Genomic DNA, 26,377 nt, shown 5'->3' on the forward strand with positions numbered 1-26,377 from the left:
GGGGTCTGTGAGAATATTTCTCCTTTTAAAGGGATCAATACATTATTCAAGGCTGGGAGCTGCTGAGTATTTCTAAATGGTGTTATAATTGGAAGAAACCCAGAAAACTTGATTGAATGCTGGGGCTGCCAGAAAAAAAAATGTAGCAGCCCTGGCAATGGTGACTCTTTGTACAATTCAGAAACAGCTCTGCCTCTGAGCACACAGAGGCGGATTTGCTGGGGTGGCATGAAAGGAATTCTTGTGTAGAAAAAGCAGTGGCTTCGTTTCTAAGTGAGAGGGCACTTTTGCGAATGCTGACAAAAGGACTAAAACCATTGACAGTCTAACCATCATGGTGGGATTTTGGTGTCTGCAGATATATTGGGCACCACTATTTGAATTATGATATCGTTGAATTCCATCAATGAACCATTATATTTGTCAGGGCTTTTGAGTTTGCAAGGGATAGAAAACTCCAATTCAAATAGACTTGGGCGAAAAAGATATGCCCTGGCTTTGACCGCTGAAGACACCAGTCTCCTTTGAGGCTGTGAGGATCTCACACAATATTTTCAGGACTAAATTTGTCATCTTTTTTTGCTTGGACTTTCTTCGGGGCTGTCTCCATTTCAGGTAGAGTCTACAACCAGTGATGCCCCTGGTAGGTCCAGCCTTAATTTTTACGAGACTCAAGTCAATGAGAAAGAGAAAAAAACTTCAATTCTCAGATGATTCAAGCAAAAGTGATAGACCTGACTCTCACAGCCTCAGCAGGACCACGCGACCATCCCTGATGCAACCGTGGCCGAGGGACAGTGACCCCGGCCAGACCTGGCCCCTTGCCCCATCTGACAGCTCTGCCTGAGAAGCAGGTGGTTGAGGATGGAGATGGGCTTGGTTCTCTAGAGGAAAACGGTCAATGTTTGTTATCAGAAGAAAGAGAACGGATATTGGATGGCAAACATCTGGTAAAATCAGTGTGAGCATAAATAAGTAAACCTCTAATGAATGAAATAGTAACAATATATGTGGGGCACAAGGAAGAAATATGATTTGAACGCAGCGTAGAAGGTGGGTTTGGAACTGTCTGCAAAAATCTATTCCAAGAATACTAATTAGTGAATTGGTTTCCATCTGGAAGCAAACCAGCTGTGGTACCCTGAGAAGACCCAGCCTTGGCCACAGAAACACAAAGCTGTGCTCATCACATCTCCAGACAAAATAAACTTCGGCTGTTGAGTTAATTTATGGGAAGATAGAACGAGGATCACAAGAATAATGGACCAAATTGAATAACTTGATGTAAAGAATAAAATGAAGACTGATGATTGTGTACAGAGGACCAACTCCACAAGTATATGATGGAGAAACCTTGCCAGTGGAGACCCAAGTAACTCTTCACTGACCAGTGGTGGTGACCAGGTTTTGAATCCCTCAACCCTCACTCAAATCCTCAAAGGATTTTTTCTTGAATCTTGCAAGAAAGTGAGGGATAACAGGATGAAGAGGGTACGGACAGCGCAGTGGACGAGACTTCTTCTTGGCTCAAGACTACAGAGAAGCTTCACCCTTCCTTCTGCCTGGTGCTGGAAGAAAGGAGTTTCTCTCGAGAGCTAGAGTTAAAACCTAACCTGCATATTTTTGAGTGAGGAGAAGAAGGGTAAGAGTGAAGAGAGCCGGGCGGAGGGCAGAAGGAAGTCGAGAGACCCCCGAGGGCGCCTGCAGGACTTCAGTGCGTGACCAAGCACAGTGTGGAGGTCGGGGAGTAGCTGGAGATGCAAGCAAGGTGAGATCCTCAAAGATCACGCTGTCTGCATTCCTCCCTAATTCATCTGATAAACATTGGTCACGGCCCAGCTACATACTGCACAGGCCACAGGAGCTAGGGATACAGGAGTGACTTATGGTAAGGGGGTTGGGGCACGGAAGGTGAGAGGGCTCATTAAGCAAGTATATGCAACACCGTCTTACAGATGCTCAGTAGTGTGGATTTGAAAATAAAAGGCTGTTGGCTGTGTGGGCAGTTTGATGGTGTCAGCCTTGTTCTGCTTCGCAGGTCCAAATCACCACCCCCACCCAGGGACGACCATAGACATGGACTCCACGGAAGGCTCTGTGTGCAGCAGGAACGGGAGGAATGGTTAACCTGAGATACGTGATGAATGACATTGACTGACATCCTGTCCATCACACGCTTCCCACACTCTCCCTTGGTCCTCGATTCCTCCTGGTTTATGCGCAAACCACGGACCATTTCCTTCCAGCTGTATCTCAGATTTATGACGCAGACACCGTCCCCCTAAGCTCTGGATGTCTGGATGGTCCCACGTTTGGGGTCTATGCAGAAGTAGTTTGCGGCAAGGAAGCACTTCTTATGATCGTTGTGAGGCACATGCTTAATGTCAGAAACCCAGGGCCTGAGCCCAAGCAGTTTCCCGGGCCAAGTTCCCCTTCCTCTGGTGCTGGCGTTGCTCCAGGAGCTGGTGACATCTGGAGAGCCTTGAGATCCCCCAGAGAACTTCAAAGTGCCCTCGGCATACCATGGAAGGGTCAAGAGGCCAGTCAGTTTGGGGCCTGGGGGAGAAGCCATCCCAGGAAGATACATTGCCTGACTCTCCAGCAGACATGTGTGCCACCCACGTGTGCTGTGGGTCCTCCTGGAAATATGCTCTGCCCCGTACTCGGCCTTCTGCTGGGTGGTGCCACGGCCCACTCTGGGGGACCTGGGAGCAGAGTACAAACAAAGCTAGGTCTCTGGTTGTGCCACTGCCCAGTCTGGTCCATGACTCCTGGTTAGACCAGGAGCCAGAGATGCGGTCCTTAGAAAACACACCCCCTCTCAGAAGTGCTCCAGAGTGGACCCCAGGCTCCCTTTATCAACCAAGGAAAACCTGCCCGGGGTCAGCATGTCACCCAGCACCTGCCAGGCTGCCTCCTTTGGAGCTGTCCAAAAGGAGGAGGAAAACAACCTAAATGGTGTCACCCAAGGCTTTTCTGCCTCGCCCGATGCACACAGAACCTCGCCTCCGAGGGCACGGCGTGTGCCAGCAGAAGCCCACAGTCTTGTGCTGTCCTCCTTAGGCCAGTCCATGCTGAGGGGCCCGGGCTCCATTAGGACTGTTTTGGAAACTTCTGTATTGGTCCACGCGTATGTGGTCTGGGGGTCTGGGATGTTAATGCAGTGCAGGCCGTTATAGTACATTCCAAATGGATCCCTGGCCACCTCCTTTCAAGAAACATGCGTTTGCCACTGATTTTAGAAGACTTATCTGTGAGTCATCCTTTCGATTATCTGAACAGATGCTGCTGACTCTGGGCAGCACAGCAGGAGGGATGAGTCCCCGAGGCGTGGTGTAATCAGGCAGCCCGTGCAGAGGGCCAGCACGGGAACAGTAACTCTCCACCCGAGCCGTGGATCAAAGGCTGATCGGGATGGAGCTGTTGCCTCTGCTGACCAGTAGCCCGGCCCAGAGCTGAGCTTTAGTCGCCAGCTTGCTCTGTGCACATCACAAAAGGCCACCTGAGCGCCCCAGGTGGCTTCTCTCACTCATCACGTTGAGTTAGTGGTCCGCCTTCTGCCCGACCACAAAAATCCTGCTGACCCTGATTTCAGGTGCGAGTGGCTTTTATTCCCTCTAACCCGGAAAGATGAAGACTTTACAGCTTTTCCTTTTCTCTGGCCCAAGTCCAGAATTCAAGGTAAATGCGGCTTTGCAAAGGTGTGAACTAAATAAAAGCAACCCTTAGGCATTGGGCCCAGGCAATCAGGGAACAGCAGGATTTCGTGAGAGGCTCGAGGCTTTGCATTTTCTGTCCCGTCTTTACCTGGAACAGGAGTTTCCAGAAGGCTCTCCTTCCCACAGAAGCCACTCTGCATCCCCTCCCTGTAAGGCTGGCAGTGCTGGCAGCACCCTCCCCATCCACGGCCAGCCCTGGAGAAGTTCTTCCTGCAGCAACAAGCAGCTCTTTACTCGTGGAGAAAATGCACAGGGCGCTTGGCCCCTAGCATCTGCTTTCCAGTCTCCACCAGGCCCTCTGTTTCGCAGCTGTTGTTGTTTTTTTTCATCCTCCTAACCTCATCCCATATTTTATCCCACAGTCTCTTTTCTACTCTCAAGCCACAAACACCACCTCTGCCCCTTCGATTCCCACAGACAACCCTGTCTCATCCCCCCGGGGGCAGGGGGCAGACCCAAGTTTCCTGACATCTCCTCCCACTTTACCCTCTGATGTGCCTCCCTTCCCAGGGCACCTGGTCTGACTTTTTCCTCCAAGGAGTTACCTTCCCTGAGTATTGCAGGTATCACTCTGTCCCCGATTCCTCGGCGGACAGAGACTGACCCCCAGAGTAGGTTGGTCTGGTCTAAACATGTGACCACAAGGACGTCCCCGGAACTGACAGCTCTGGTCATTCCCATCCCCTCTGCCTCTCTGTGCTCTCAGGAGAGCAGGGCCTGGAATGTGAAGTCACGTGGAATCAGCTGGATTGGGAAGCTGGGAGAACCTCATGTCACGTACAGTAAGTCAGGGACAGAGCGCCACTGAGGCAGGGAGCTGTGGCACTGGACCAGAAGCCCTGGAGTTAGAGTGAGGTTCCAGGGTCACCTGGCTCCTGCCCTGTGAGCTGGGACCTCAGCCAACTCACAACTTCCTTGAGGTGTGGTTCCCCACTGGCAAAATGGCAAACAATAATGGTGTCCCCAAGACCAGGTGTGCTGTGTGAAATAAGTGAGATGCTATGAATGGGCCCAGGACTGTGTGAGGCATAAGCACTGTTCTCCCAGTTTTCCCTCCCTCCCCCATCCCATCCTCCCTTCCTTCCCTTTTTCTTCTCTCCCTCCCTCCTCATTTGCCTCCTGGGCTGTAAACACAGGAAGATGAATCTAGCACAGCTCCAGCCCCTTGTTTAATAAGCCACTGTTTCAGAGGTGGGTGCAGACTCCATGGAGCTAAGACACGGTCCAAGGCTACAAGACCTGAAACAGAGACAGAAACAAGCCTTGGTGAAGAGGAGGGTAAATGAGTTATGCCTCAGGGCACCGAAAAGGTGACGAGGAGGCAACTCTGAACTTGGCCTGGAACCCACCTGCGCTGCCTGCTGGGCCTGGGGCTGAGCACAGACTTGCAGACTCAGGGCTTCTGCTGTTGGTTTAAGGCTAATAAAGCAGATGAAAACAGGGCCGGGGGCAGAAACACGCCATAGTCCCAGAGCACTTTGCGGTTCCTACCCACTCAGAGATTCTTTTCTTCTTCCTTTTAAAGATGAGAAAATGGGGACCCTGAGACAGCAGTTGACTTGTCCGAGGTCACAAAACTGGCCCTAGTGGAGCCCAGTGAGACCCATGTCATCTTACTCCATGACCAGAGATCTTTCTGCTGCCACCTCTTACTCTGCAGCCTGAGAAGAATGTAGATAAAAGAAAGGAAGGAAGGAAGGAAGGAAAGAAAGTAGGAAGGAAAGAAGAAAGAGAGAGAGAGAGGGAGCGAGGGACTGGGGTGTGGGGGAGTGGATCAGATTCCCTCGATACCTGCAAAGTCCCTGATACTTCCTTGACTCTCTCAACTAATCAAGGCGGCTTGAGCGCTGTTTGCCACTAAGGACAGAAATCCTTCTAAAATTACTTCTCCCCTCATCTCGTCTGACCTACCACACTGCCTCTTAGAGTCGCTGCCCAAATGAAGAGGTTGGGACACTGGGCAACATGATTAGCCCCTCATTCTGTCAGGCCCCTTCCCGGGGGGCCCTACGGTCTCATCCTCAGGGCTCTCCACCGCGCCCACGCGCGCTGGCACAGAGGTTTTCTGATTCAAGGGCCCCGTGACTGAGGTGGGACCGGAAGAGACTTCATGATTCCCTCCATCGGACCCCAACCAACTTGTCAGCCAGAAGTAGAATCTTCTGCACGTACGATTAGCGTTTTATTCTGATGTGTCGCATCTACTTGGGGCTATGTCAGTGTAACCTTCTGAGAGTCCTTCTTGTCAAAACAAAAACAAACATGATATGTAATGACTGGGGGGCCAGGTTGCTCTGTCCCACAGGCAAGTGCAACCGTCTCTTGCCTCGAGGTGACAGCAAGAAAAGGGGGGTAGGGACTGCAAAGGCAGAAGTGCTTAAATCTTTCTGGACATTGAAACCCTCCACCCAAAGCTTTTTTTCATTTTTTTGGTTTTTTGTTTTTGTCTTGGTAGATAAGGAGAAGCTGCTTCTCGCCCAGTCTTCCTGTGGCTGGGAGAGGGCCTTTCTGCAGTTCATTTAAATCTGGTCTGTCCACTATCAAGAGGTGGGAGAGAAGAGGAATTAGTCTCAAAGCTCCCCCTCCCCCAGCCCAGGGCCTGACCTTGTCGGGGAAAGGTTGTGTGTTTATACATCTGAGCATTTCCAGTGATTCTAAGATGACAGGGTAGGAACCATTGCCTTGGGAATGCACATCTCTATAATAAACATCCCATTTTAGGGGTTAATGTGAAGTTTCCTTTATCCAAGAAAAGTAGCAGGTCCATTGCGCAAGATCAAAGCGTAAGACCAAGTCTGAACCACACAGGCCTCTGCTTGACAGCTTAGCATCCCAGCGAAGTTAACCCGAAATGTTTCTCTTCGGTGACATGAGAGTGTGGGCAGGAAAGAGGGGACATAGGCATCGACCGGGGAGAGATGGGCAGAGAGCCGGAAAGCACGCTGAACGGGTTTTTATGAGTTTCTGACTCTTGCGCCTATACCTCCGGGTTTCGGAATGTAAAGAGGAAAAAAAAAAACCCTCCCACAGGCTGCTAAGCTAACACGGCCTTCGAATTCCAAATTGAACACACTTTGGTTCCGGTTTTTCAACAGTCGCAAGACCAAGCCGTCCACGGGGAGGAAAGCCAGAGGGGGCCAATTAGGAAGGAAGAAATTAAAGGGAGGAATAAAGCAAAGGAAAAAGCCCAGATGAAAGGTCCAGCGGAGAGTGAGTGACAAGGCCGGAGGATGGCAGCCGGCGGCGGAGGTGGGGAGGCGGCTGCGCTGCAAGCTGACAGGTGGGTCTCGGGCCTGGAAGGGGGCGGGTGGGCGGGAGGCCCTCCAACCCCTGGGCAGCGCCGGCCGCCGCGGCGACGCCTCCCGAACCCGGGCCGCAGAGGAGGGGCGGGGAGCGCGCGGGGCGGGGGACGGGAGGCGGGAGGCGGGCGCGCGGGCTCCCACTCCGGCCTCGGCGCCACTCGCCCGCCGCGCTCCGGGCGTCCCTTCTGCCTCCGACGCGCCGCGGATACCCCAGCCTCCGGCGCCCGGTACGGGGAGCTCCCCGCGCCTGCTGGAGAAGAGGAGCGAGGCCGAGCCAGGGCGGCCCCGGGGCACGATTCGTCGCGGAGACGCGGGGACCAGACCTGAGGATGAGCGGCGGAGGGCGGCCCGGGCACTGACGCGAGTTGGGGCCACGGCTCCCGGCCGCCGGCGGTGCGATGAGCCTGCCAGCGGAGACGCCCTAGCCGGGTGCACGCGCCGGGCGAAGCGCGCAGGTGGGGCTGCGCTCTCCGCGGTGCGCCCCGCGCCGGGTCCCCGCCGGCCGGAGGATGGGCGCCGGCGCCCCGGGGCCGCGCCCGCCGCTGCTGCCCCAGCGCCCGCCGCGAGCCCCGCGTCCGGCCGGCGCCCTGTGCTCATGTACGTAGGCTGGGCGCCCGTCTCCGGGGGGTGAGGGTCCATGTTGGGTGTCCGCGCCCGGGGCGCCCTTCCGCCTCCCTGCTGCTCGGGAGCAGCCTCCCTAACCCAAGCCCAAGTTTGTACATATGGGTGATCGCCCGGGCTGAAGTCCGCCGGGCCGGGGATGGGGGTGGGCAGAGGGCACGGACGACCCGAGCCTGCTTGAGGGGGGTGGGGATGAGGGGGAGGAAGCCACCCGGAGGCGCGCTGAACGGGGGGGCGAGGGGAGTTGGAGGGCTTGGTGGAGAGGGACTGGATGGCCAGCATCCTGCGGCGTCTAGGGTTCCATCGGCCCCTTGGGGCGGCATAAAGTTTGGGAACCAGAGAGGCTTTCGGAGACAGGCAGAGTGAAGAGGGCTCGCCCCGCCCGGCGCCCGCCATCCCCGGCCTTCTCCACCGCACACCCTAGTGCTGCCGGGCCCCCCTGCTCCACCGCCACGACCCCTCCCGGGTCAAAGAAATTAGGCGACTGCGCGTTGCGGCCCACGCAGGGGTCTCTGGTCTGCGCCCCGAGTCGCTGAGCGGCTGCCGGGGTGCTGGTGGAGGAGCCACAGCCTCCCAAAGCCCCGACCCGCAACCGGGAACGGGGGTTGGGCTGGGGGACAGTCACGGACCTTCTTCTGGGCAACCGGGCCTCGGGCGGAGGGCGGGGAAGGGGCGTCTGCGCCCCGCACTGGTGGCGTTTGCAAAGTTGTTAGGATGAGTCACCGGGTCCTGGGAGCTTTCTTACCCCCCTCCCGCCCTTCTTCCCCAAACACCTTCGGGCAAGCGAGCAAGGGTTTCCCTCTTATTTTCCTGCACGGCCGTCAGCGCCCGCTCCACTGCGGAATTCTCCACTGAGTCGCCTTTAGGGAAGTGTGGCCGGGACCCGGAGGGGGCGCCGGGCTCCGGAGTTCTGTGGCTCCATCCGAGCCTTGCATGGGGCGCGGGCCCCGCTAGCTGCATCCCCGCTGCTCCGCCACCCGCTAATCAAGAAGACACGGGGAACACTGCGGGCCGGTGTTTTTCTGGGACTCGCTTCCGTGTCCGTGTCCACAGTCTGGGATGTGTAGGACCCCGGGCCGTGCCCCGGCGCCGGGCATGCCGCCTCTGCCCTCGGGGTCCGGCGCGTCCATTTCGGGAGCCGCCGGGCCGGGCGCGCGCGGGCCTCGGGGCTCAGCTGTGCTGCTTTCTCTCCGCAGGGACCGCGGCTCCAGACTGGCGGCGGCGCGCCCCCGGGCTGTGAATGCGACTCGCCCCTCGACCTCGCTCCCCGCCCGCCCGGCCGCCGGGACGCGGTAGGGGTTGCCCAGCTCCACTGCGATGGCAGTTGGCGCGCTGTCCAGTTCCCTCCTGCTCACCTGCTGCCTGATGGTGGCTCTGTGCAGCCCGAGCATCCCGCTGGAGAAGCTGGCCCAGGCGCCCGAGCGGCCGGGCCAGGAGAAGCGCGAGCACGCGTCTCGGGACGGCCCGGGCCGGGTGAGCGAGCTCGGGCGCCCGGCGAGGGACGAGGGCGGCGGCGGCCGGGACTGGAAGGGCAAGGGCGGCCGCGGGCTGGCCGGCCGGGAGGCGTGGAGCAGGCAGAAACAGGCCTGGGCCGCCCAGGGCGGGGGCGCCGGGGCCGGGGACCTGCAGGGGCGGCCCCGCGGGGACACCCCGCACGAAGAGCCCCCGGCCGCCGCCGCCGCCCAGGACGCGGCGGGCCCAGACCCAGAGCCCACGCCCGAGCTGCCGGAGGAGTACGCGTACCCGGACTACCGGGGGAAGGGCTGCGTGGACGAGAGCGGCTTCGTGTACGCGATCGGGGAGAAGTTCGCGCCGGGCCCCTCGGCCTGCCCATGCCTGTGCACCGAGGAGGGGCCGCTGTGCGCGCAGCCCGAGTGCCCGCGGCTGCACCCACGCTGCATCCACGTCGACACGAGCCAGTGCTGTCCGCAGTGCAAGGAGAGGAAGAATTACTGCGAGTTCCGGGGCAAGACCTACCAGACCCTGGAGGAATTCGTGGTAAGAGGCGAGCGCCCGGGCGACTTTGCCTGTCCCAGGAGAGGGTGAACCGGCTCTGAGTCCCCACTTTGGAGAAGAGGCGCTCTGTGGTTTTCAGAGGTGGGCGGCGCTGTGCCCGCGTCCCCTCAGCACGACCCCTCTTTTTCAGTGCTGAAGTAATTTTTGAAAGCCGTGTGCCCAGTCCACGTGCATTCGCTCGGTCTTCACGATAAAAGGGTTTCCTTAGAGTGAAGCCCGTGGCCCTAAGGCGAACAGCCCGAGCAAAATCACTGGCTGTACTTTTAACCTTAATTGGCTGCTCCTGAGTTAAAAGTGTTGCTGCCGAAATGCTCGCCCTGTTTTCAAACACAGGGTAATTTACCCTGCTGTTTGGGATGTGTTCTTGAGCTAATAGCTCATTAAGGGAGACTGTACATATAAATAAGCCGTTTCCCTAGATTATGTGCTGGGTATCAGGCAGATGTTCTAGAAATTAAAAGAAAAAAATGCTTGCTCAATAGATGCTAAAACAAAGTCGACAGCAAAAACAAGTCCAGGTTACGGTTAAAAATGGTTTTATTTTAGGTGAGTACTGGTAATAATATTAGTAGTGCTATTTCCTGAATGCCTAGTGTATGTTAGGCTCCAGGCTGCATGTCTCACCTGTATTAACTTAGTTAAACCTCAAACCACGCAATAAAGTAGATTATTATCTACTATCTCCAGCTGATAAAGAAGAGGAAACTGAGACACAGAATATTTTTAAAAGGTGTCGAAGGCAACACAGCTGTTAAGAAGCAGATTCATGTGTCAAGCACGCTTTTACCCCCTACACTCTTATTTGAACCAAAAGCCCAGCCCCACAGGGGCACTGGTGTGGATGGAGATGCCATCCAGGGCTTGTGCTGGCCGGGGGGGTGAACTGCCCCCGAAAGCCCTGCTTCTTCAGTACCGAGCCTGGGAGACAACTGCACGGCTGCTCAGTCATTCCAGTCCCCCATGGTCGGCTCAGTCCAACTGGACTTGGCCAGTTGACTTGGCATGCCAGAGGTTTCTCGGGCAGCAGAGGGCATCCTGGGACCTCCAGCCCCCAAAGCTGAACAAGGAGGCAGGTGCGAAGGAATCCTTCAGGGTGCCCAGACCATAGCCTCTGAGATCTGCAAGTTGAGAATGTGCCCAGGATGTGACAGCGTGTAGTGAGTTTTAGGAATGAATTCCTGAGTGTTGTAGAAATATTAATATAAAGCCGAGAAGGACAGATCTATAGGTAATGTACAAAGTGTGGAGATGCTGGGATTTGGTCAGAAAAGATGAGTTTCCATTCTGGTTTTGCCACTAATGGGCTGCATGATGGGAACAAAGCACATCTCCCCTCTGGCTTTCTTTTTCCTCATCTGTAAGGTAAGGGCCCGAAATTCCTTAAGGCTCCTTGGAGTTCTAACAACCTGACACCCAGGGTTTATCTCCAGGCAAACCTGTTTAAGACAGTTCTTGGCTTCAGCCCTTTGGAGAGACAGACAACCTTGATGAGAACCTGCTAGGAACCAGGCCCTGGCCATACTACAGAAGTAAGTCTGGAACCCTGCCCTCAGAATGCTCCTGGAGGACTGGGGAGCTGGGCAGTTGCCTCCCCAGATGTTCTGGGGTGCAGCCCAGAAGTGCATAAGTAATGCTGGCCATGGGAGCTGGTGGAGCCCAGAGGAGGGGCCTTCCGTGTTGGCCTGGGACGGGGCTGTAGCCAAACGATTCTCTGGAGTTTTAGATTCACAGGAAAACCTAAGTGTTACAAGATCGAAGACGAGGGATTAGTTTTTAAGTAATACCATTTATTGTTTGCACTGTGTGTAGTTCCATAGTCATTTCTTATAGGTGTCCATGAGGCAGGATGAGGAACTACTAGCATTTTGATCTCAAAAGCCCAAACGCATCCCAGAGCAGCCGTCACAGGTAGAAGGAAGAATTGGAACTCCTGTTCTGTTATTCATTGCTAAGTGCTGGATGCCATGAAGCGGCCTGTGTGTATGGGTGTGGGAGATCATTTTTTTGTTTGTTTTGTTTTTTTAACATCTTTATTGGAGTATAATTGCTTTACCGTGGTGTGTTAGTTTCTGCTTTATAACAAAGTGAATCAGCTATACGTATACATATATCCCCATATCTCCTCCCTCTTGCGTCTCCCTCCCTCCCACCCTCCCTATCCCACCCCTCTAGGTGGTCACAAAGCACCGAGCTGATCTCCCTGTGCTATGCGGCTGCTTCCCACTAGCTATCAGTTTTACATTTGGTAGTGTGTGTATGTCCATGCCTTGTATTGTATTCCTGTTTTCAAAAATTGGTGCATAAGTAGAATGTGTTTCCCACTCTGAGATGGGAGATGATAGCATCTAAAGGTAGATTGGAAAGATTATAATCTCAGTAAGAATTAAAATACCAATAAAGCTATTTTTAGAGTATTAAGCGCATCTTTCATCTTCAAGTGATCCTTTGTTCTTAACTTTCATCCAGTCATTACGCGATGCTAGGATGACACTGTGCACAGCTGCTATAAAATTTTCATTATATTCCTGCTCCTATGATAGGTACAACTGCATAACGATTGCGTTGTATATATCATGCTTGTTCACTCTGTTAGTATCAGGAACACTCATAAGGCATTTCCCTAACTTAGTGTGGCTTTGTGCAAGTTTCATTCCATGAACAAAAGAGGGTGCGGTGCTTTCTGGGAGTGTTGGGAGGATAAGCATAGAGGGGTATAGGGTCAGCTGTGAGTCCAGGGGTTTGCGGGGCACAACTGCTCTTGTGGCTGCTCTGGGTCCTCCAGGCTTCCAGGAGACCCATCAAGGCCTGCAGTTTGCACAGCACACAGTACACGGACGACAGGAAAGGAACGCATTTTACATCTGAAGCGCTTTGCGCTTCTCTGAAAACAATGTAATTCAGTGGCGGTTGAGGTGCCAGAGGGTCATGTCTGGGGCGCTCCCGATCACGGCCAGGTCAGGGGGGGTGAAAGGCAGGCCGGTTCTGGGCCTCTTTCCTTGGGAGGCACGCAGGCGCTTTCTGTTCTCTGCTTTCCGAGAGAGAGTCGGTTACTGAGGGAGGCTGGGAGCTCGTGGTGGGTGCCTGAGAAGGTGGAACCCCGGATCCTTGTGCCTGTGATGCTATTGCGCACATGTTCCGGACAGAGCGTGTCTCTTCCCTGCCCTCTCTTGCTCCTCTGTCCTGGGTATGTGTCTGCAGTCCCTGTGCCCGGTGCACAGTGAGGGCAAACAAACCGAAACGTCAGAGTTCGGAGCCGAGAAAGGTTTATTTACCACGGGGCCACGCCAGGAGAATGGCTGACTCGTGCTCCAAAGACCCAGTGGGTTTCAGGGAAGAAGGATTTATAGGCAAAACCTGTGGGGCGGGAGACAGGGTGTGTAACCCTACTCTGATTGGTTGGTGGTGAGGTCACAGGGCGGTGCTCCAGGGATCTGTGCTCAGCCTGAAGTCACCATCCTCCACCGGGATGGGGGCCTTAGTTCCTGCAGAAGAGCTCAGGGATATGTATCAGATATCTGTGCCCATCCCTCAGGAGGAACTGGGACCCTCCCACATCCTGCCCCTGTTTCCTTCTGCATTTCCTCACTCCCCTAATTAGTGACTATTTGAATCTGCCCTTTGGAACTCAGGGAAGGTCTTGGAGGCAGAAACCTTTTTCCTACAAACAAGAAATAGAAAGCACAGAAAGGCTTTTGTACTTGGGAGGGCCCCACAGGGTCCTGCTGGGTTTCACTCTCTGCCCAGTTTTCTCTGTACTTCAGTCCTGTCTTTCCCCTTCTCACCAAGGCTCTTTACCCCATTCAAATTCCCATTCCTTACAGCCTGGTTGATCTCAGGCAGATGTCGGCAGAAGACCTTCAGTGAAATACCGTTAAGCTGCTAATAACAATTAGAGTAATACCCTCATCCCTCCAGGGATGTTTGCAGTTTAGTTTGTATATTCAAATAAAAACATAGTTACCAGTAGAATGTCCTCCACTGCCTCTGAAATTATACCAAGCGTCCTGTTCTTACACCAGCAGGCCTCCAACTTTGAGTAAGGAAGCTGGTCTATTCGTTTCTAATTTTTATACACGAATGCTATTTCACGTGCTCTCTTGCTTCCTGGGGCATGCCATTTGTATAACAAAGTACCACAGACCCGGTGGCTTAAACAATAGAAACTTACAGCTTCACAGCCCTGGAGGCTGGAAGTCTGAGATCAAGGGGTGGGCAGGGCTGATTCCTCCTGAGGCCTCTCTCCTTGGCATGTAGAGGACCGCCTTCTCCCTGTGTCCTCACATGGTCGGCCCTCTGTGCATGTCTGTGTCCTGACCTCCTCTTCCTATAAGGACACCACTCATATTGGATTGGGGCCAACACATATGACCTATTTTACCTTAATTACCTCTGTAAAGACCTTGTCTCTAAATACAGTCACGTTCTGAGGTATTGGGTTTAGGACTGCAACATCTGAGTTTGAGAGAGGACACAATGCAGCCTGTAACATAGGGTCAGTGACCAGAGTTGACCTCGTAGGCCTGGGTCCAAGGAGGTGTAGGGAATGCAGTGGGGCAAGGATGCATCAGCAAGTATGCCTGGAAGAAAGAATTAGTAGAGAAGGCACAGAGTGATGGGTAATACACGGGATGCCTTATGAACATAATTAAGCCACCCACCCAGATTTTGGTGATTTAGTGTCTGTTCCATTCTGAGCTCCACGTCAGGAATTACTGTGCTACTTACTTATGTCAGTGGGTCCTTGTATCATACGTATGAGGGCCTCACTTTTAAATTTGCCCCTGAGAGCTACCATACATGCCAGCAGCAAGTCAAATTTGAAATCCATTCGTTAAAACACGATTCCATTTTGAGCAACAAAAGAACTTGTTCCCCTCCTGGGAATCCTGATTTCAGGGGAACTGTGAAGACAGAAACAGGGTCTGCAAGCTTGTTTCCATGTTTTGTAGAACCTAACAGAATGCATGCGACACCCCGAGATACAGGAGAACTGAAATTTCACTTTGCTTTCGGTTGGGATGATATCAGTTCTGTGTGTCCACGCTGGTTACCGTAGCCGATCAGGAGGTCTGACTGGCAATTGTATTAAGTCTTAGAAGAAAAAGAGAAAATGAATTATTGATACGTGTTGCTTGCTGGGCTGTCTTGCAAAGCATGGGGACCGTTGGACAGAAGATCAGTGAACGAGGTAGTCACAGGTGAGATGACCCGGGACCACTGAGTCACAAGCCTCTCCTGGGGCCTCAGCAGCCGACTTGTTGCAAAATCTCCTTTCTCGGAGTTTATTAATGAAAAAGAACTTACATGAAATTTGGAATCAAAAGCTCCACCTCAACAGATCTCTACTGCAATTATGAGCAAGTGCCCATAAAGAGAAAGACACAATTCTCCATATTTTTCAGTCTAATCGTATTTATATTCTTTTGACTGATGTTACTTAGACCAAAACAACACCATTATTATTTTCCTTTGCCGAGGAACATGAACTAAGTTGTGTAAAGTCGACGTTCTTTCCTGTAAGTCAGTTTCATGTGCGCGCTATTGCTAGGACTGAATTTGTTTTGGCTTCTAGGAAGATTTGGCAAATTCTGGACTTCTTAGTTTCTGCCCTTCTGTTCAATGCCATTTAAATGTTAACTTTTTTTTTTTTTTTTTTTTTTGCGTTATGTGGGCCTCTCACTGTCGTGGCCTCTCTCGTTGCGGAGCACAGGCTCCGGACGCGCAGGCTCAGCGGCCATGGCTCACGGGCCTAGCCGCTCCGCGGCATGTGGGATCCTCCCGGACCGGGGCACAAACCCGTGTCCCCTGCATCGGCAGGTGGACTCTCAACCACTGCGCCACCAGGGAAGCCCTAACTTTTTATTTTTTTTAAAGAAAGGAGAGTACCTATGGTTTCCCTAGACCTTTCAGATGTGTCCCTAACTCAGGTAGGGGAAACCTAACGCGAATGACTGCACTTTTACGTGCTCCGTGCGGTACTTTATTTGTGTGTATGAGACAAGTGCTATAAAAGTTCCCACAGGACATTTGGTCCTATCCAACACTTCCATAAAGCCTCTGGTCCATAAGATATTCCATCTCTGCCAAAAGGTCCTTGATATTTGCAAGGCCATTTTGTCCGGTCCAAAACTTACATAAGATATTTGGTCCATAGCAGAAGGTCTTTGTAGCAACATGGATGGATCTAGAGATGATCATACTAAGTGAGGTAAAACAGGCAGAGAAAGACAAATGTCATATTATATTGCTTGTGTGTGGAATCCAAAAAAAGATACAGAAACGAGAAATAGACTCACAGACATAGAAAACAAATTTATGCTTACCAAAGGGGAAAGCAGGGGGAGAGATAAATTAAGAGTTTGAGATTAACACACACACACCACTATATATGAAATAGATAATCAACAACTACCTACTGTGTAGCACAGGGAACTCTATTCATATCTTGTCAAAACTGTAATGGAAAAGAATCTGAAAAATTATATATACTAATATAATATAATACTGAAACACTTTGCCATACACCAGAAACGAACACAGCATTGTAAGTCAACTATACGTAATAAAAAAAGAAGAAAGGTCCTTGATATTTGGTCTTGTCCAAAGCCATTTGGCATGGACTCTTTGGATAGGACCGAATTTCAAGGACCTTTGGGTGTGGACCAAATGTCTTATGGAAGTTTTAGACAGGACAAATATCTGCTAACCTAAATGTTTAGTCTTTTATGTTGGGAAGAAGGAAACCAACATTCATCCATTGCTTATATGTTTTATATGTTGGGTGGGGGCAGGGTTTACACAATAGACTGATGAGCTGGTGGTATTTTTTTTTTTTAAAGGAGAGAAAACTAAGGTTCAAAACAGTTAAGTAACTTGACTGAAGTCATCAAGCTCGTGATGGGGGAGCCAGGATTTGAGTCCTGGTCTGTTGGACACTTCCTTCCAACTCTGCCTCTTTCCCTTCCTGATCCCGTGGGGATGGAGGGGCATTTTGTGCGTGGCTGGGACTGCGCAGGGTCCTTACCCTCTGAAGACGTGAGCTTGTGTTCTGGTTCATCCCTGTGCCCGTGGGCAATACTCAGAACCTCCTTATTAGCTGGCGGGAAAACGCGGAGAGGATGCTGTCTCTCACATTATAAGAAGGAAACGAGAGATATGAGGACCGGCACAAACAGCAGAACAAAAGCCTGCTGCGCTTGCGGCCTGGGGAGTTGTGCACCTCAGGGGCGGTCCTGCCCCAGCACGGCGCTTGGTCACCAGCAAGATGGCCTGTGAATTTCCTCACCATCAGAGAGTGACTCTGGGGCGCTGTGTGCGCCCAGAGGCGTTCCCCTCTCAGATCTGGTAAGTCCCAACAGAAAGCTCGTGCTTACATTTATTTATTAAAAATACTGTTTTGAATAAACATTTGCAGGCATTGGGTTACTTCCTGGATATACAGCGACAAACCGTCAGGTCCCTCCGATCAAGGGGCAGTGACCCTGTAGAGAGTGATGTGCCCAGAGGTTGGTCAGGTGGGGTCGCGGCCTGCAGGGTAGGCAGGTGGAGGCCCCTCACCTCGATCTCAGTGCTGTTAACGCTTTGTGTTGAAATGACAGGGGAAGAAGGATCCTGGGGCAGCTTTCTAGGGAAAAGACCAGAGCCTGTTTCCGATGGCGTAGTTGTGAGATTGAGTAAAGGATACGGTTTTCCGCTCAAGTCTGCACCCCCTGTAGCCGTCCTTCATGGCACGGTTCTGATTATGTAGCCGGAAATCCTTCTTGCTGCTTATCTGTTCCAAGGCTGAGATCCTGCCAGCTGGATCTCACTTCTCCTTCTATTTCTGTCGGGCACTGGGGTGCGTCCAGGACAGAGGGTGCCTTTCGAATGGATGCAGAAAAGGATGATGTCAGGCATCTGCCCGTGGCCCTGCGAGCTCTCTGGGAAGCCCTAGGCCTGTGGAAATGCATAGCAATGGAAAACTAAGACGCCGTGGCAGCATGGGAGAAATGATTGTACCTGGGAATATGGAAGACTCATAGGCTGAAAGCCCACTGTTTAGAAAACTCATGAAATCCTGGATCTCATACAATAAAGCACATCTTCTCAAAAGCACAGCAGGAATGGCAAAAAAATAAGAGAAATTAGTCCATAGAGGTGGATGTATGAAACCAGACAGGAAAGTCAGTCGTTCAGGAGAGGCCGTCCTAGGGTGTCCACTGATACCCGGGGCCTGGACCCTTGGTACTCGAGGCCAGGCTGGGCCACGTCACAAGTCCAGGGCCCCAGGTAGGGAGAGTCAGATCAGGGTACCTCTCATAAAAGCAGACTCCCCGGAAGAGCCTGTCCTGCAAGAGGTCCATGTAGACACACCCCCTGGATGGCATCAGCACTGGGCAGGGCTGGAGGCTTCCCTCTCAGCAGTTGCACATGCCCTGCTGTGGATGTGGAGCTCCTAGTCATGCTTCCCTGAGGGCTCTGGATAATCCATGTGGAATATTTTTATTTAAAGTGGTCCCAGGCTGGCAGGGCCCACAGGTACCTGACAAAGGCAAACACTCTCCGGCCGCAGAGAATCCCCCCAAATAAGGTTCCAAGGAATGTGATGTCAAAATAACAATTCCACACAAGAGGAAAGAGCGTCAGAAACCAGAGTCAGCCGAGACAGACGCAGCCAGATCAGACCCAGGTGTTGGGATACAAACGAGAATATTTTTTTATGCACAGAGAAATAAATGCGGGAATCAAGTGGATGGGTAAACCACATCAGTACATACCAAGTGCTTGCCAGCTTTGGAAAGGAATCGCATAGAGCCTGTATAAAGGAATGCTACAGTAATTGGAACTAATCTTCAAGGGGAGGATCTGACAGGATGATAGGTGCAGGTTGTGAGATAAGTTAGTGAATCTGGGGGTAGATTTGAAGAAGTTGCCCAGAATGAAACACAGGTGCACGGATGGAACATAGGAAGGAAATGTTTTGGTACATGGAGGATAGAGAAAGAAGGTCTAACATACATCCAGTTAGAATTTTGAAAGAAGTAGCAGAGAATGTGGAGAAGATGAAGTGATAGTGCCAGAGACTTTCTAGTTGAAAGACCCCTATTTCCTGATGCAGGAATCCCAGTGAATCTAAAAAAAGATATATGTATGTGTGTGTATATATATCACACACACATATATTAAGTATATATAAAATATTTATGTATATATATACATATATGTGTATATATATATATATGTATGTATATGTATAAAACCACACCTAGTGAGAGTGCAGAACACCAGAGAGAAAGGAAACATTTTAAGAGGGACCACAGAGTCAAGACTTTATCTGCAAAATAACAGTAACTAGGCTGACCCCTGACATCTCGTCAAGAATAGAAAATTTCCGCCAGCATTTCCCTGGTGGTCCAGTGGTTAAGAGTCCATGCTCCCACTGCAGGGGCCATGGGTTCAATCCCTGGTCAGGGAACTAAGATGCTGCAAATCACCTGGCACAGCCTAGAAAAAAGGAATAGAAAACCCAAAGCTGTAGAAGAACATCTTTAAAGAACAAAGAGAAAATAAGCATGAATTCAATGGATGTACCTGGCAAAACTGTCTTTCAGGAATGAGCCTGAACAAAAATATTTTTCAACAAAAATAGAGTGCGTACTACCAAGAAACCTTTACTAAAAGAAGTTCCAGATGCAATCTAAAGGCTGAAATCCAGGAAGCAAAACAGGATCCCAGAAGCAGAGGCACAGAGTTAAGAAAGAAGGGATCAAAACTCCTCCTTCACTAAATTGCAGATCACTAGTTCTCAACTGGGGTCCACGTTGCCCCTACGAGGGAGCTTTGGCCACATGTGGAGGCGTTTGTGGTTGTCATAACTGGGGTGGGCAGATGTTACTGACATCTGGTGGGCGGAGGCCAGACAGGCTGCTGGAATCCTACAGGGTCCAGACCAGCCCAACAACCAATATCAAGGGTGCTGGGGCTGAGAACCCCGACTGCCTATTACAAAAGCGGGGGCCTCCAGGGTGGTGACAGCTGAGCTGGCGGTGGGGCTGATGTTCCCGTGCCTTGCAGGGGTTGGTGTGTCCTGTACTGAATTTTGAGCTGTGCAATTTATCCTTAAACAGGAGATGCCATTAAATACAACTTTTAAATGTTCTTGGAAAAAGATGATCGCTGGGGAGCTGGTGCAGCTTGAGGCCAAATTCTGAAATAGGTGAACATTTTCAAAGGCTCCTTCTGTCGTCCAGGGCTACAGGTCACAGGTGGCACCAAGCTCCAGTAGGCCATGGCCAACTGTTCTGCCCTTCCTGGAAGAAAATTCAGACCACTTCTAAGTGATATGCCCCCTGCTCCCGAAGCGCCTCAGAAATAAATACTAACATACACCGTACCAGACAGGTCGGCCCTTCTGTATCATGTCTTTGCTTTTGTCAGAGGTTGACATGCTACACTCGTTTATATCTATCTCCCTGGTCCAGCTTTAAAAGGTTTCTTACTTACATTTTACTTTTAAATTTCATGCATTTTTTGAAAAAGTGTCTCAATATTTTCGTTTCAGAAGGCTTGAAACAAAATACGCAATTAGTTTCAAGCAAACCAGGACTCATATTTATTCATTCCTGTTAAGGTGTCAGGAGCCGTAGCTCTGTCCCCGGTCACGCTCTCTCATTGTTGACAGTTATGTTCTGGGGGCACAGGGCCCTTGGCCAGTGGACGGCTGTCACCGTGGCACCTTTCTCCCCTGGGGCCGCAGTACAGGGAGTCCCCAGCTGGCCAGGAGGCTGGCAGTCCCTTCCCACGTGGAACAGGGCCCCCCTGAGCACCTTTGCCTCAATCGGCTGGTAGTTCAGCCATGTCACACTTGGCAGAAATGTCAGGGAGTGTGGGGTAGGAAAAGAAAGAATTCTGACAAGGCTGCTGCCTTTCCCTGGGCCTGTGAGGAACAAGGGACGCTGGTGGCCTGAGGGGTAAACTGTGCTGGGATGTCAACCCCTCAGCTCAGGTCACCTCCTGCAGCAGAGTCCCCTCTGGCCTCCTGTGCCCTCCAGGGAGTCAGAGAAATAAGCTCATCTTGCTCTAGGGTGACAGGATGCAGCAGCTGACACAACTGAGTGCTCGGCTCTCAGGGGTGCCTCTGAGCTCAGAGACGGATCCCTTTCTTGTGAGTGAGCCCCACAGTCTCTTAAACCCCCGTGGAAAGGGACCTCATTAACTGGAGAAACTGCTGGGCTGGCCTGTTGTCATATCAGGATGCTTTGGAAGAGGCTCAGCTTCAAGGGGAAGTGCAGGGGCCAAAGTTGTGAGCTGAGGGTGCCTGTGCCCCGTTCTCCCGCCCTGGTCCAGCACTTGCTGGGTGATTGGCAGCTGAGGCAGGCTGATGGGAGCCAGGCTCCGACCTCAGATGTGTCCGGGTGGCCACGTCCTAGTTGGCGATGGTGAGCCTTGTTCCTGGAGCTGGGTCAGCTGTCCTCCGGTTAGCACAATTTTGTGTGCCTGACGCACAGTGAGGCCACGCACTGGAACGTCGGAGTTTGGAGCAGAGAAAGGTTTATTGCAGGGCCATGCAAAGGAGACTGGTGGCTCATGCCGTAAAAAGCCCCCAGCTCCTCAAAGGGTTTCGGCAAAAGCCAGGTGAGGGAGTGGGGCAGGTAGTAGGGTATGTGATCAGCTCCTGCACAATTCTCAGATTAGCTGATGGCGAGGGAACAGGGCAGGGTCACAGGGGTTAATGTTATCAGTCCTTAGGCTCCAGGAGGCCTGGGGCTATGGGCTCATGGTCATCAAGTAGTTAACATCTTCCATTTGGTGAGGGTTTTAGCATCTGCAAAACAACTCAGGAAATGTGCATCAGATACTGTTATCTGAGTACTTCCCAGAGGCCCCATGGCAGAGGACATGGGGAGGGGTCTGTCCTGGGGACAGACAGACCCATTGGGTCCTGCTCAGTTACACTCTGGTCACCTTCACTGCTCCCTGCTTAGCGTTTAAACGATATTACTGCCATCTCAAATGAAGAATGATGAAAGGGAGCAGCATGGTTTTGTTTTCTGCGTGTGCGTGTGTGTCTGTGTGTGTGTGTGCGTGTGCGTGTCTATATTAGGAAGAGATACGCACATGGGTTTCAATGCATTAAGTGTTTTCCCCGTTTGCTGCAGTCTCCACCACTCCCTATTATGCACCTAGTTCACTGCCTCGTTTTCTTACATGACAAATCCCTGAAAGAATCTGAATTTGTGATCCCTGAGAGAACCAATCCCCACATCACACCGCACACCCATCTTTTAAAAGCCTACTCTTGGAAAACAGTTAGTTTTAGTCATTTATATGTTAAAGGAAAACCATTTCCTTTTCATTGCTTCTTTCTGCTAAGGATAACTGATCCTTAATCTTTTATACTAATTCTAAAAAAAGGGTTTAGTGCTTCCCAGGTTTTAAGAGGAGTTTGGCTTTAACAAAACTGCCCCCAGCCCCAGTCTGTAGGTGGTCACGCCCAGTTCGCATCACAGCCATTCTATTAAGGTCTTAATTTAGAAATCTGTGAATAGGCAAAGTATCTATTAGAGCTACTCCATCAAAATCTCACCATCACCCATGCTCCCTATTGGGAGGAGAGAGGCCGTACCTGACTGGGCCCAGGGTCCAGGGTAGCACTCCAAGCCTATCCGCCTGTGGCCCTGGGGTTACTCCGAGCCTTGCTGGCCCCTTCTCCTCCTCTCTGCACGGCTCTGTTTGCAGCAGGCCAGGACTGGGCGCCAGGGGCGGGTCCACCGTGGGCACACACCTGCCTCCACCACAGAAATGGGGGTGCACGTGCTGTCTTAGCTCAGGCTGCCAGAGCAAAATGCATGAGACTGGGTGCCTGAAACAAAAGAAATTTACTTCTCCTGGTTCTGGAGGCTCAAAGTCCAAGATCAAGGTGTCTGCAGGGTCTGGTTCTGCTGAGGACCCGCCTCCTGGCTTGTACACTGCCGCCTACTCATCATGTCCTCACTGGGTGGGGAGAGGGCCCTCCTCCTCTCCTTACAAGGACACTAATCCCACCCGCCAGGGCCTCACCCTCGTGACCTTGGCCTCATCTAACGCTTATGACCTCCCAAAGGCTCCGCCTCCAGAGACCATTGCATTGGGGGTGAGGGCTTCACCATATGAATTTAGGGGGAGGCATTCAGTTTGTAACAGGAAGCCAGCAGGTTTTTGCTACATGTGATCGGACTGTGTGATCTGTTAGGTCAGCACCCTTCCAGGACATTCCCCAGGTCTTCAGCCCAGAAGAAGCACCCTGCTTCATTTTCATCTGTTTGCCACCAAGTGAAATACACCATGTAAACACTGCCTGCATCTTTCCCCTGTAAGTGAGTTCCTGCATGATCCGTATTTATCTGAGGGAACTATTCACAAGAGGATTTGAAAGACATTAAGGGGTCCTGCCTCAAGCTAAACTACAAAAGTCAGTCTTTGGTGCCTGAGAAGAAAGCGGTGCCTTGTCGGGTTGTCAGACTGTTGTTCTGTTCATCTGCTCTGTGTGTGTGTGTGGTGGAGTCCTATTCTTCCTGAGACTGGAAGCTGACAGCTCCTGGGGACAGTTCTTAATTAAGTCCCTTTGTGTGCAAATCCGTTCTCTGACAGCCAGTAGAAAGACAAAAAGAACAAAACAAAACCAGAATCTTCTCTGAAGACGCAGGAAGCAGCAGCTTGCGGTAGCTCCGTGGCCATTGGCTTGTGCTGGAGGCTGGAAGGTGGCCGTGGACCAGGTTCATCAGGGGCTGCTATTCCCATGGGAGGGAAGATGGGGGGTGGGGACGGAGGGGCTGGAGCCCTCCCTGCTGGCCCTGATGTACGAGGGGAGCTCAGACAGCGGGCGGAGCCAGGGAGGCATGGGCTGCTGGGTGGGCACCTCTGTGTCTGGCCCGGACCCTGCTGCTTCCCAGGGTGGAGACAGAGCCTTGCTCTAGTTGAAGATATTTCAGGTCGAGGAAACTTGAGTAAGGTTGGGAAAGGACTTAGTTTGAGGTGACTGTTGAAAAGAAACCTGGGACCTGCATAGCATCTTCCAGGCATCTTGCAGGGAGTCGGGAGGGTGGTCAGAGCAGGCAGGGTGGCCCAGCACATACTCATGAAGATGGTACGTGAGCAGAGCCCGGTGGCCTGACCAGACCCTGCGTTCCGGCCGCTGCCTTGCCTTGCTGTGTGGGTTTCTTGACAATTCACCCGACCCCTGGGTGTGTGTTCACCCCGTAAAAATGCAGAGTTGAAAAGCATTGCTCCTGCGTTTTCTTCCAGCTCCAAAATATCATAGCTCCGGGTTATCAGAAGCTAATGAGACCTGTGGTTTAAGTAGAAGGGGATTCCCCTTAAGTGCAGCGCACTTGACCCTGGGCACTTTTGGGAAGACACTAAGCAGCTGGAAGGACACTTTCGCCATCTGGTGACAAAAGTGTGACAGTGGCTTTGGGAGGATGCTTTTCATCCAGGGCCACGCCAAGGACTGCTTTCAGCGAAGGGCGATTTTCGCTCCTGCCTCTTGTTTCTTCTTTTTCTTTTTTTTCCTTTCTTTGTTTTTATTAGTTTCAGATATCATTTGATTTTATCACATTCAATTTTTGTTAAAATAATATGAACATTATCCTATTAAAATGTAACGTCAGAAAAATAGAGAGAGGTTATTAAAGAAGTTACTATCCTTTTTGGGGAGAGAAGATATGCTTGAACAGAGGAATTCTTTTTTTTTTAAGAAGATTATCTGATTGCAAAACTTTAACTTAGATTGTTGTTTTGGAGGTAAAGAAAAAAATGAAATGATAAAACGATATAGTATCCAAACTCTAAAACACTTACTTTAGATTTTTATTTTGAGAACTATTGAAAAATTACTCCTGGAAAAAAAGGTTAAATTTTGTATTTCTCTCTGTACACGGCAACTTGTTTCTTAATTGGAAGTTATCAGAATAATTATGCAACAGGGTCATAACGCGTAAACAGAACTCAAATGCACAAACACTGAGATCTCGTTCTTTAGCTTTAGAACAATTCTTCTAGTTCTGCTGAGGGTGGGAAACGTTGTGCTTTCCAGTTTAGATTTCTAAGTCTCTTTGGGGTAGGTTCTCAGCCCCAGGAGGGAACCCTGGAGCCGGCGAGGCCCCTCCTTGTCTCCATGGCGCCCCTCTCCACCCGCTCTATCCTCCCCAGCTGACTTATCCACATTCCCGTCTGATCCCTTTCCTCTCCCTCCCACTCCAAGAAACAGCTCTGCCTTTAAAAGCCATAACATGCACACAGCTCAGCTGCCATCTGCCATCGCCTGCTTTTCTGTTAGTTTCTCTTTTTATGTGTCAGCTCCCCAGCCAGACTGGGCACAGAGGTGAGCGACTTGGGTGTGTCTTTGTATCTCTCTGTGAGGATACAGGATTCTGTTCCGGTCATGAGCCTATGGGATTGGTCAGTGGAGGGTGGAGGGCCTGGTGGTGGGGCTGAGAAGCCTGCTCTTGTATCGTTGCCCCGGAACCGTGTGCCTAACCCAGCCTGCAGGGTGGGTGTGTCCACATCATATATCTTCCGCTTTTGGATTTGAAGTTTGTCCACTGGGTAAGTAAGAGCGTATGAGTCCTCAGCTACTCCTTATAAATGTTAGCGATATATAGGAAACACTGACACACAGGGTAGAATAGTTAGGAAAGATGTAATAGGCAGAGGGTGGTGTGACACCTGCTCCCCACGTGCAGGACTAGATTGCTCCAAAATCTCGAGGTTTTGCCTCCTGATCTCAGGCTGTGCACTTAGGGACCCTGTTTCTAGCCGTGCCCTTTATGCACGCGTCAGATCCCTTCTGTGAAGCCTCTGCTTTCGTGTGTATATCATCCTAGCATCCGTATCTTCAATTCCATTTGTGGATTAAATGTGTAATCCACATCTTGATCCCTCATAATGGAAAGATTCCTCTTTCTTCCCTTTGCCTCCTGTGTGGGCATCTAGTCCTCCAGCAGCTCCTTACCAGGTGGTGACAGCCCTTCCTGAAGCAAAGCTGTAGATTTCATTTTTTATGTTTCTCCTCATGTGCTGTGCAAGTTAATTTCAGCTCCTGTGTCTTTCAATGGTTTCTTCCTTGACTCAGTCAATATTTATTGAGCCTGTGCGGCGTTTTGCATCAGCTCAGTTGCTGTAATCATCCTGGATGTGACAGAGACATGACACGCCCTGGCCCTTGAGTTGCACTGAATCTAGCTGGCAGCTGACTGCAGGCTGGGAGTCGGGCTCTCAGTGACAGGACACCTTGCTCTTGGCCAACACGCCCGGAGGAATTCAAGGGGTCCTGGGCTTATGGAGATTCAAAGGACGGGGGGGAGGGTCGAGGAACTGGGAAAGAGGAAGGTAGAGGGAAGCCCGGATTTCAGGGTTTCTCTTTGTTTTCATGTTAATCTTAGTTTGTGTCATTGTAGAATCCAACACTATGGGGGTTAGAAACATAAACGGAACCTCTCTGGTGACGGACAAAATAGAGAAATGGAGAGAAGACTTTATTTTAGGTGGAATGGGTTTAACTGAGAAAGGTCTGGGCTGACGCCTCTTAGCTCACAAATTAATCCCATCTATGAAAACATTACAATTCCTTGGGAAGCTCTGCTGGGATTTTCATGCCTCTCATTTGTCTGTTCCTGAGGAGGCATCTGCATTCAGCCTGGAATTAGTGGGGTGTCGTGGCACCCACGCCAGCAACCACAGGGCGAAGTTCCAGATAGGAAA

The 26,377-nt window shown here is 51.4% G+C and overlaps 1 protein-coding gene across 2 annotated transcripts in view; it reads left to right on the forward strand.

Annotated features, from left to right (window-relative positions):
• The first annotated feature begins 6,715 nt into the window (after positions 1-6,715).
• VWC2 (von Willebrand factor C domain containing 2) overlaps positions 6,716-26,377 on the forward strand; it is a 118,384-nt gene continuing 98,722 nt past the window's right edge. Inside the window, exons 1-2 of one of the 2 annotated variants that reach the window (XM_067745640.1) lie at positions 6,716-6,999; positions 8,839-9,640. In XM_067745640.1, coding sequence (XP_067601741.1) covers positions 8,960-9,640 — 681 coding nt within the window. In that variant the 5' untranslated portion in view covers positions 6,716-6,999; positions 8,839-8,959. Of the gene's footprint in view, positions 7,000-7,122; positions 7,619-8,838; positions 9,641-26,377 lie in introns of those variants that run through there. The other variant, XM_067745641.1, reaches the window with a different exon arrangement.

The sequence above is a fragment of the Pseudorca crassidens genome, chromosome 8, assembly GCF_039906515.1.
Source record: "Pseudorca crassidens isolate mPseCra1 chromosome 8, mPseCra1.hap1, whole genome shotgun sequence".
Taxonomy (NCBI): Eukaryota; Metazoa; Chordata; class Mammalia; order Artiodactyla; family Delphinidae; genus Pseudorca; species Pseudorca crassidens.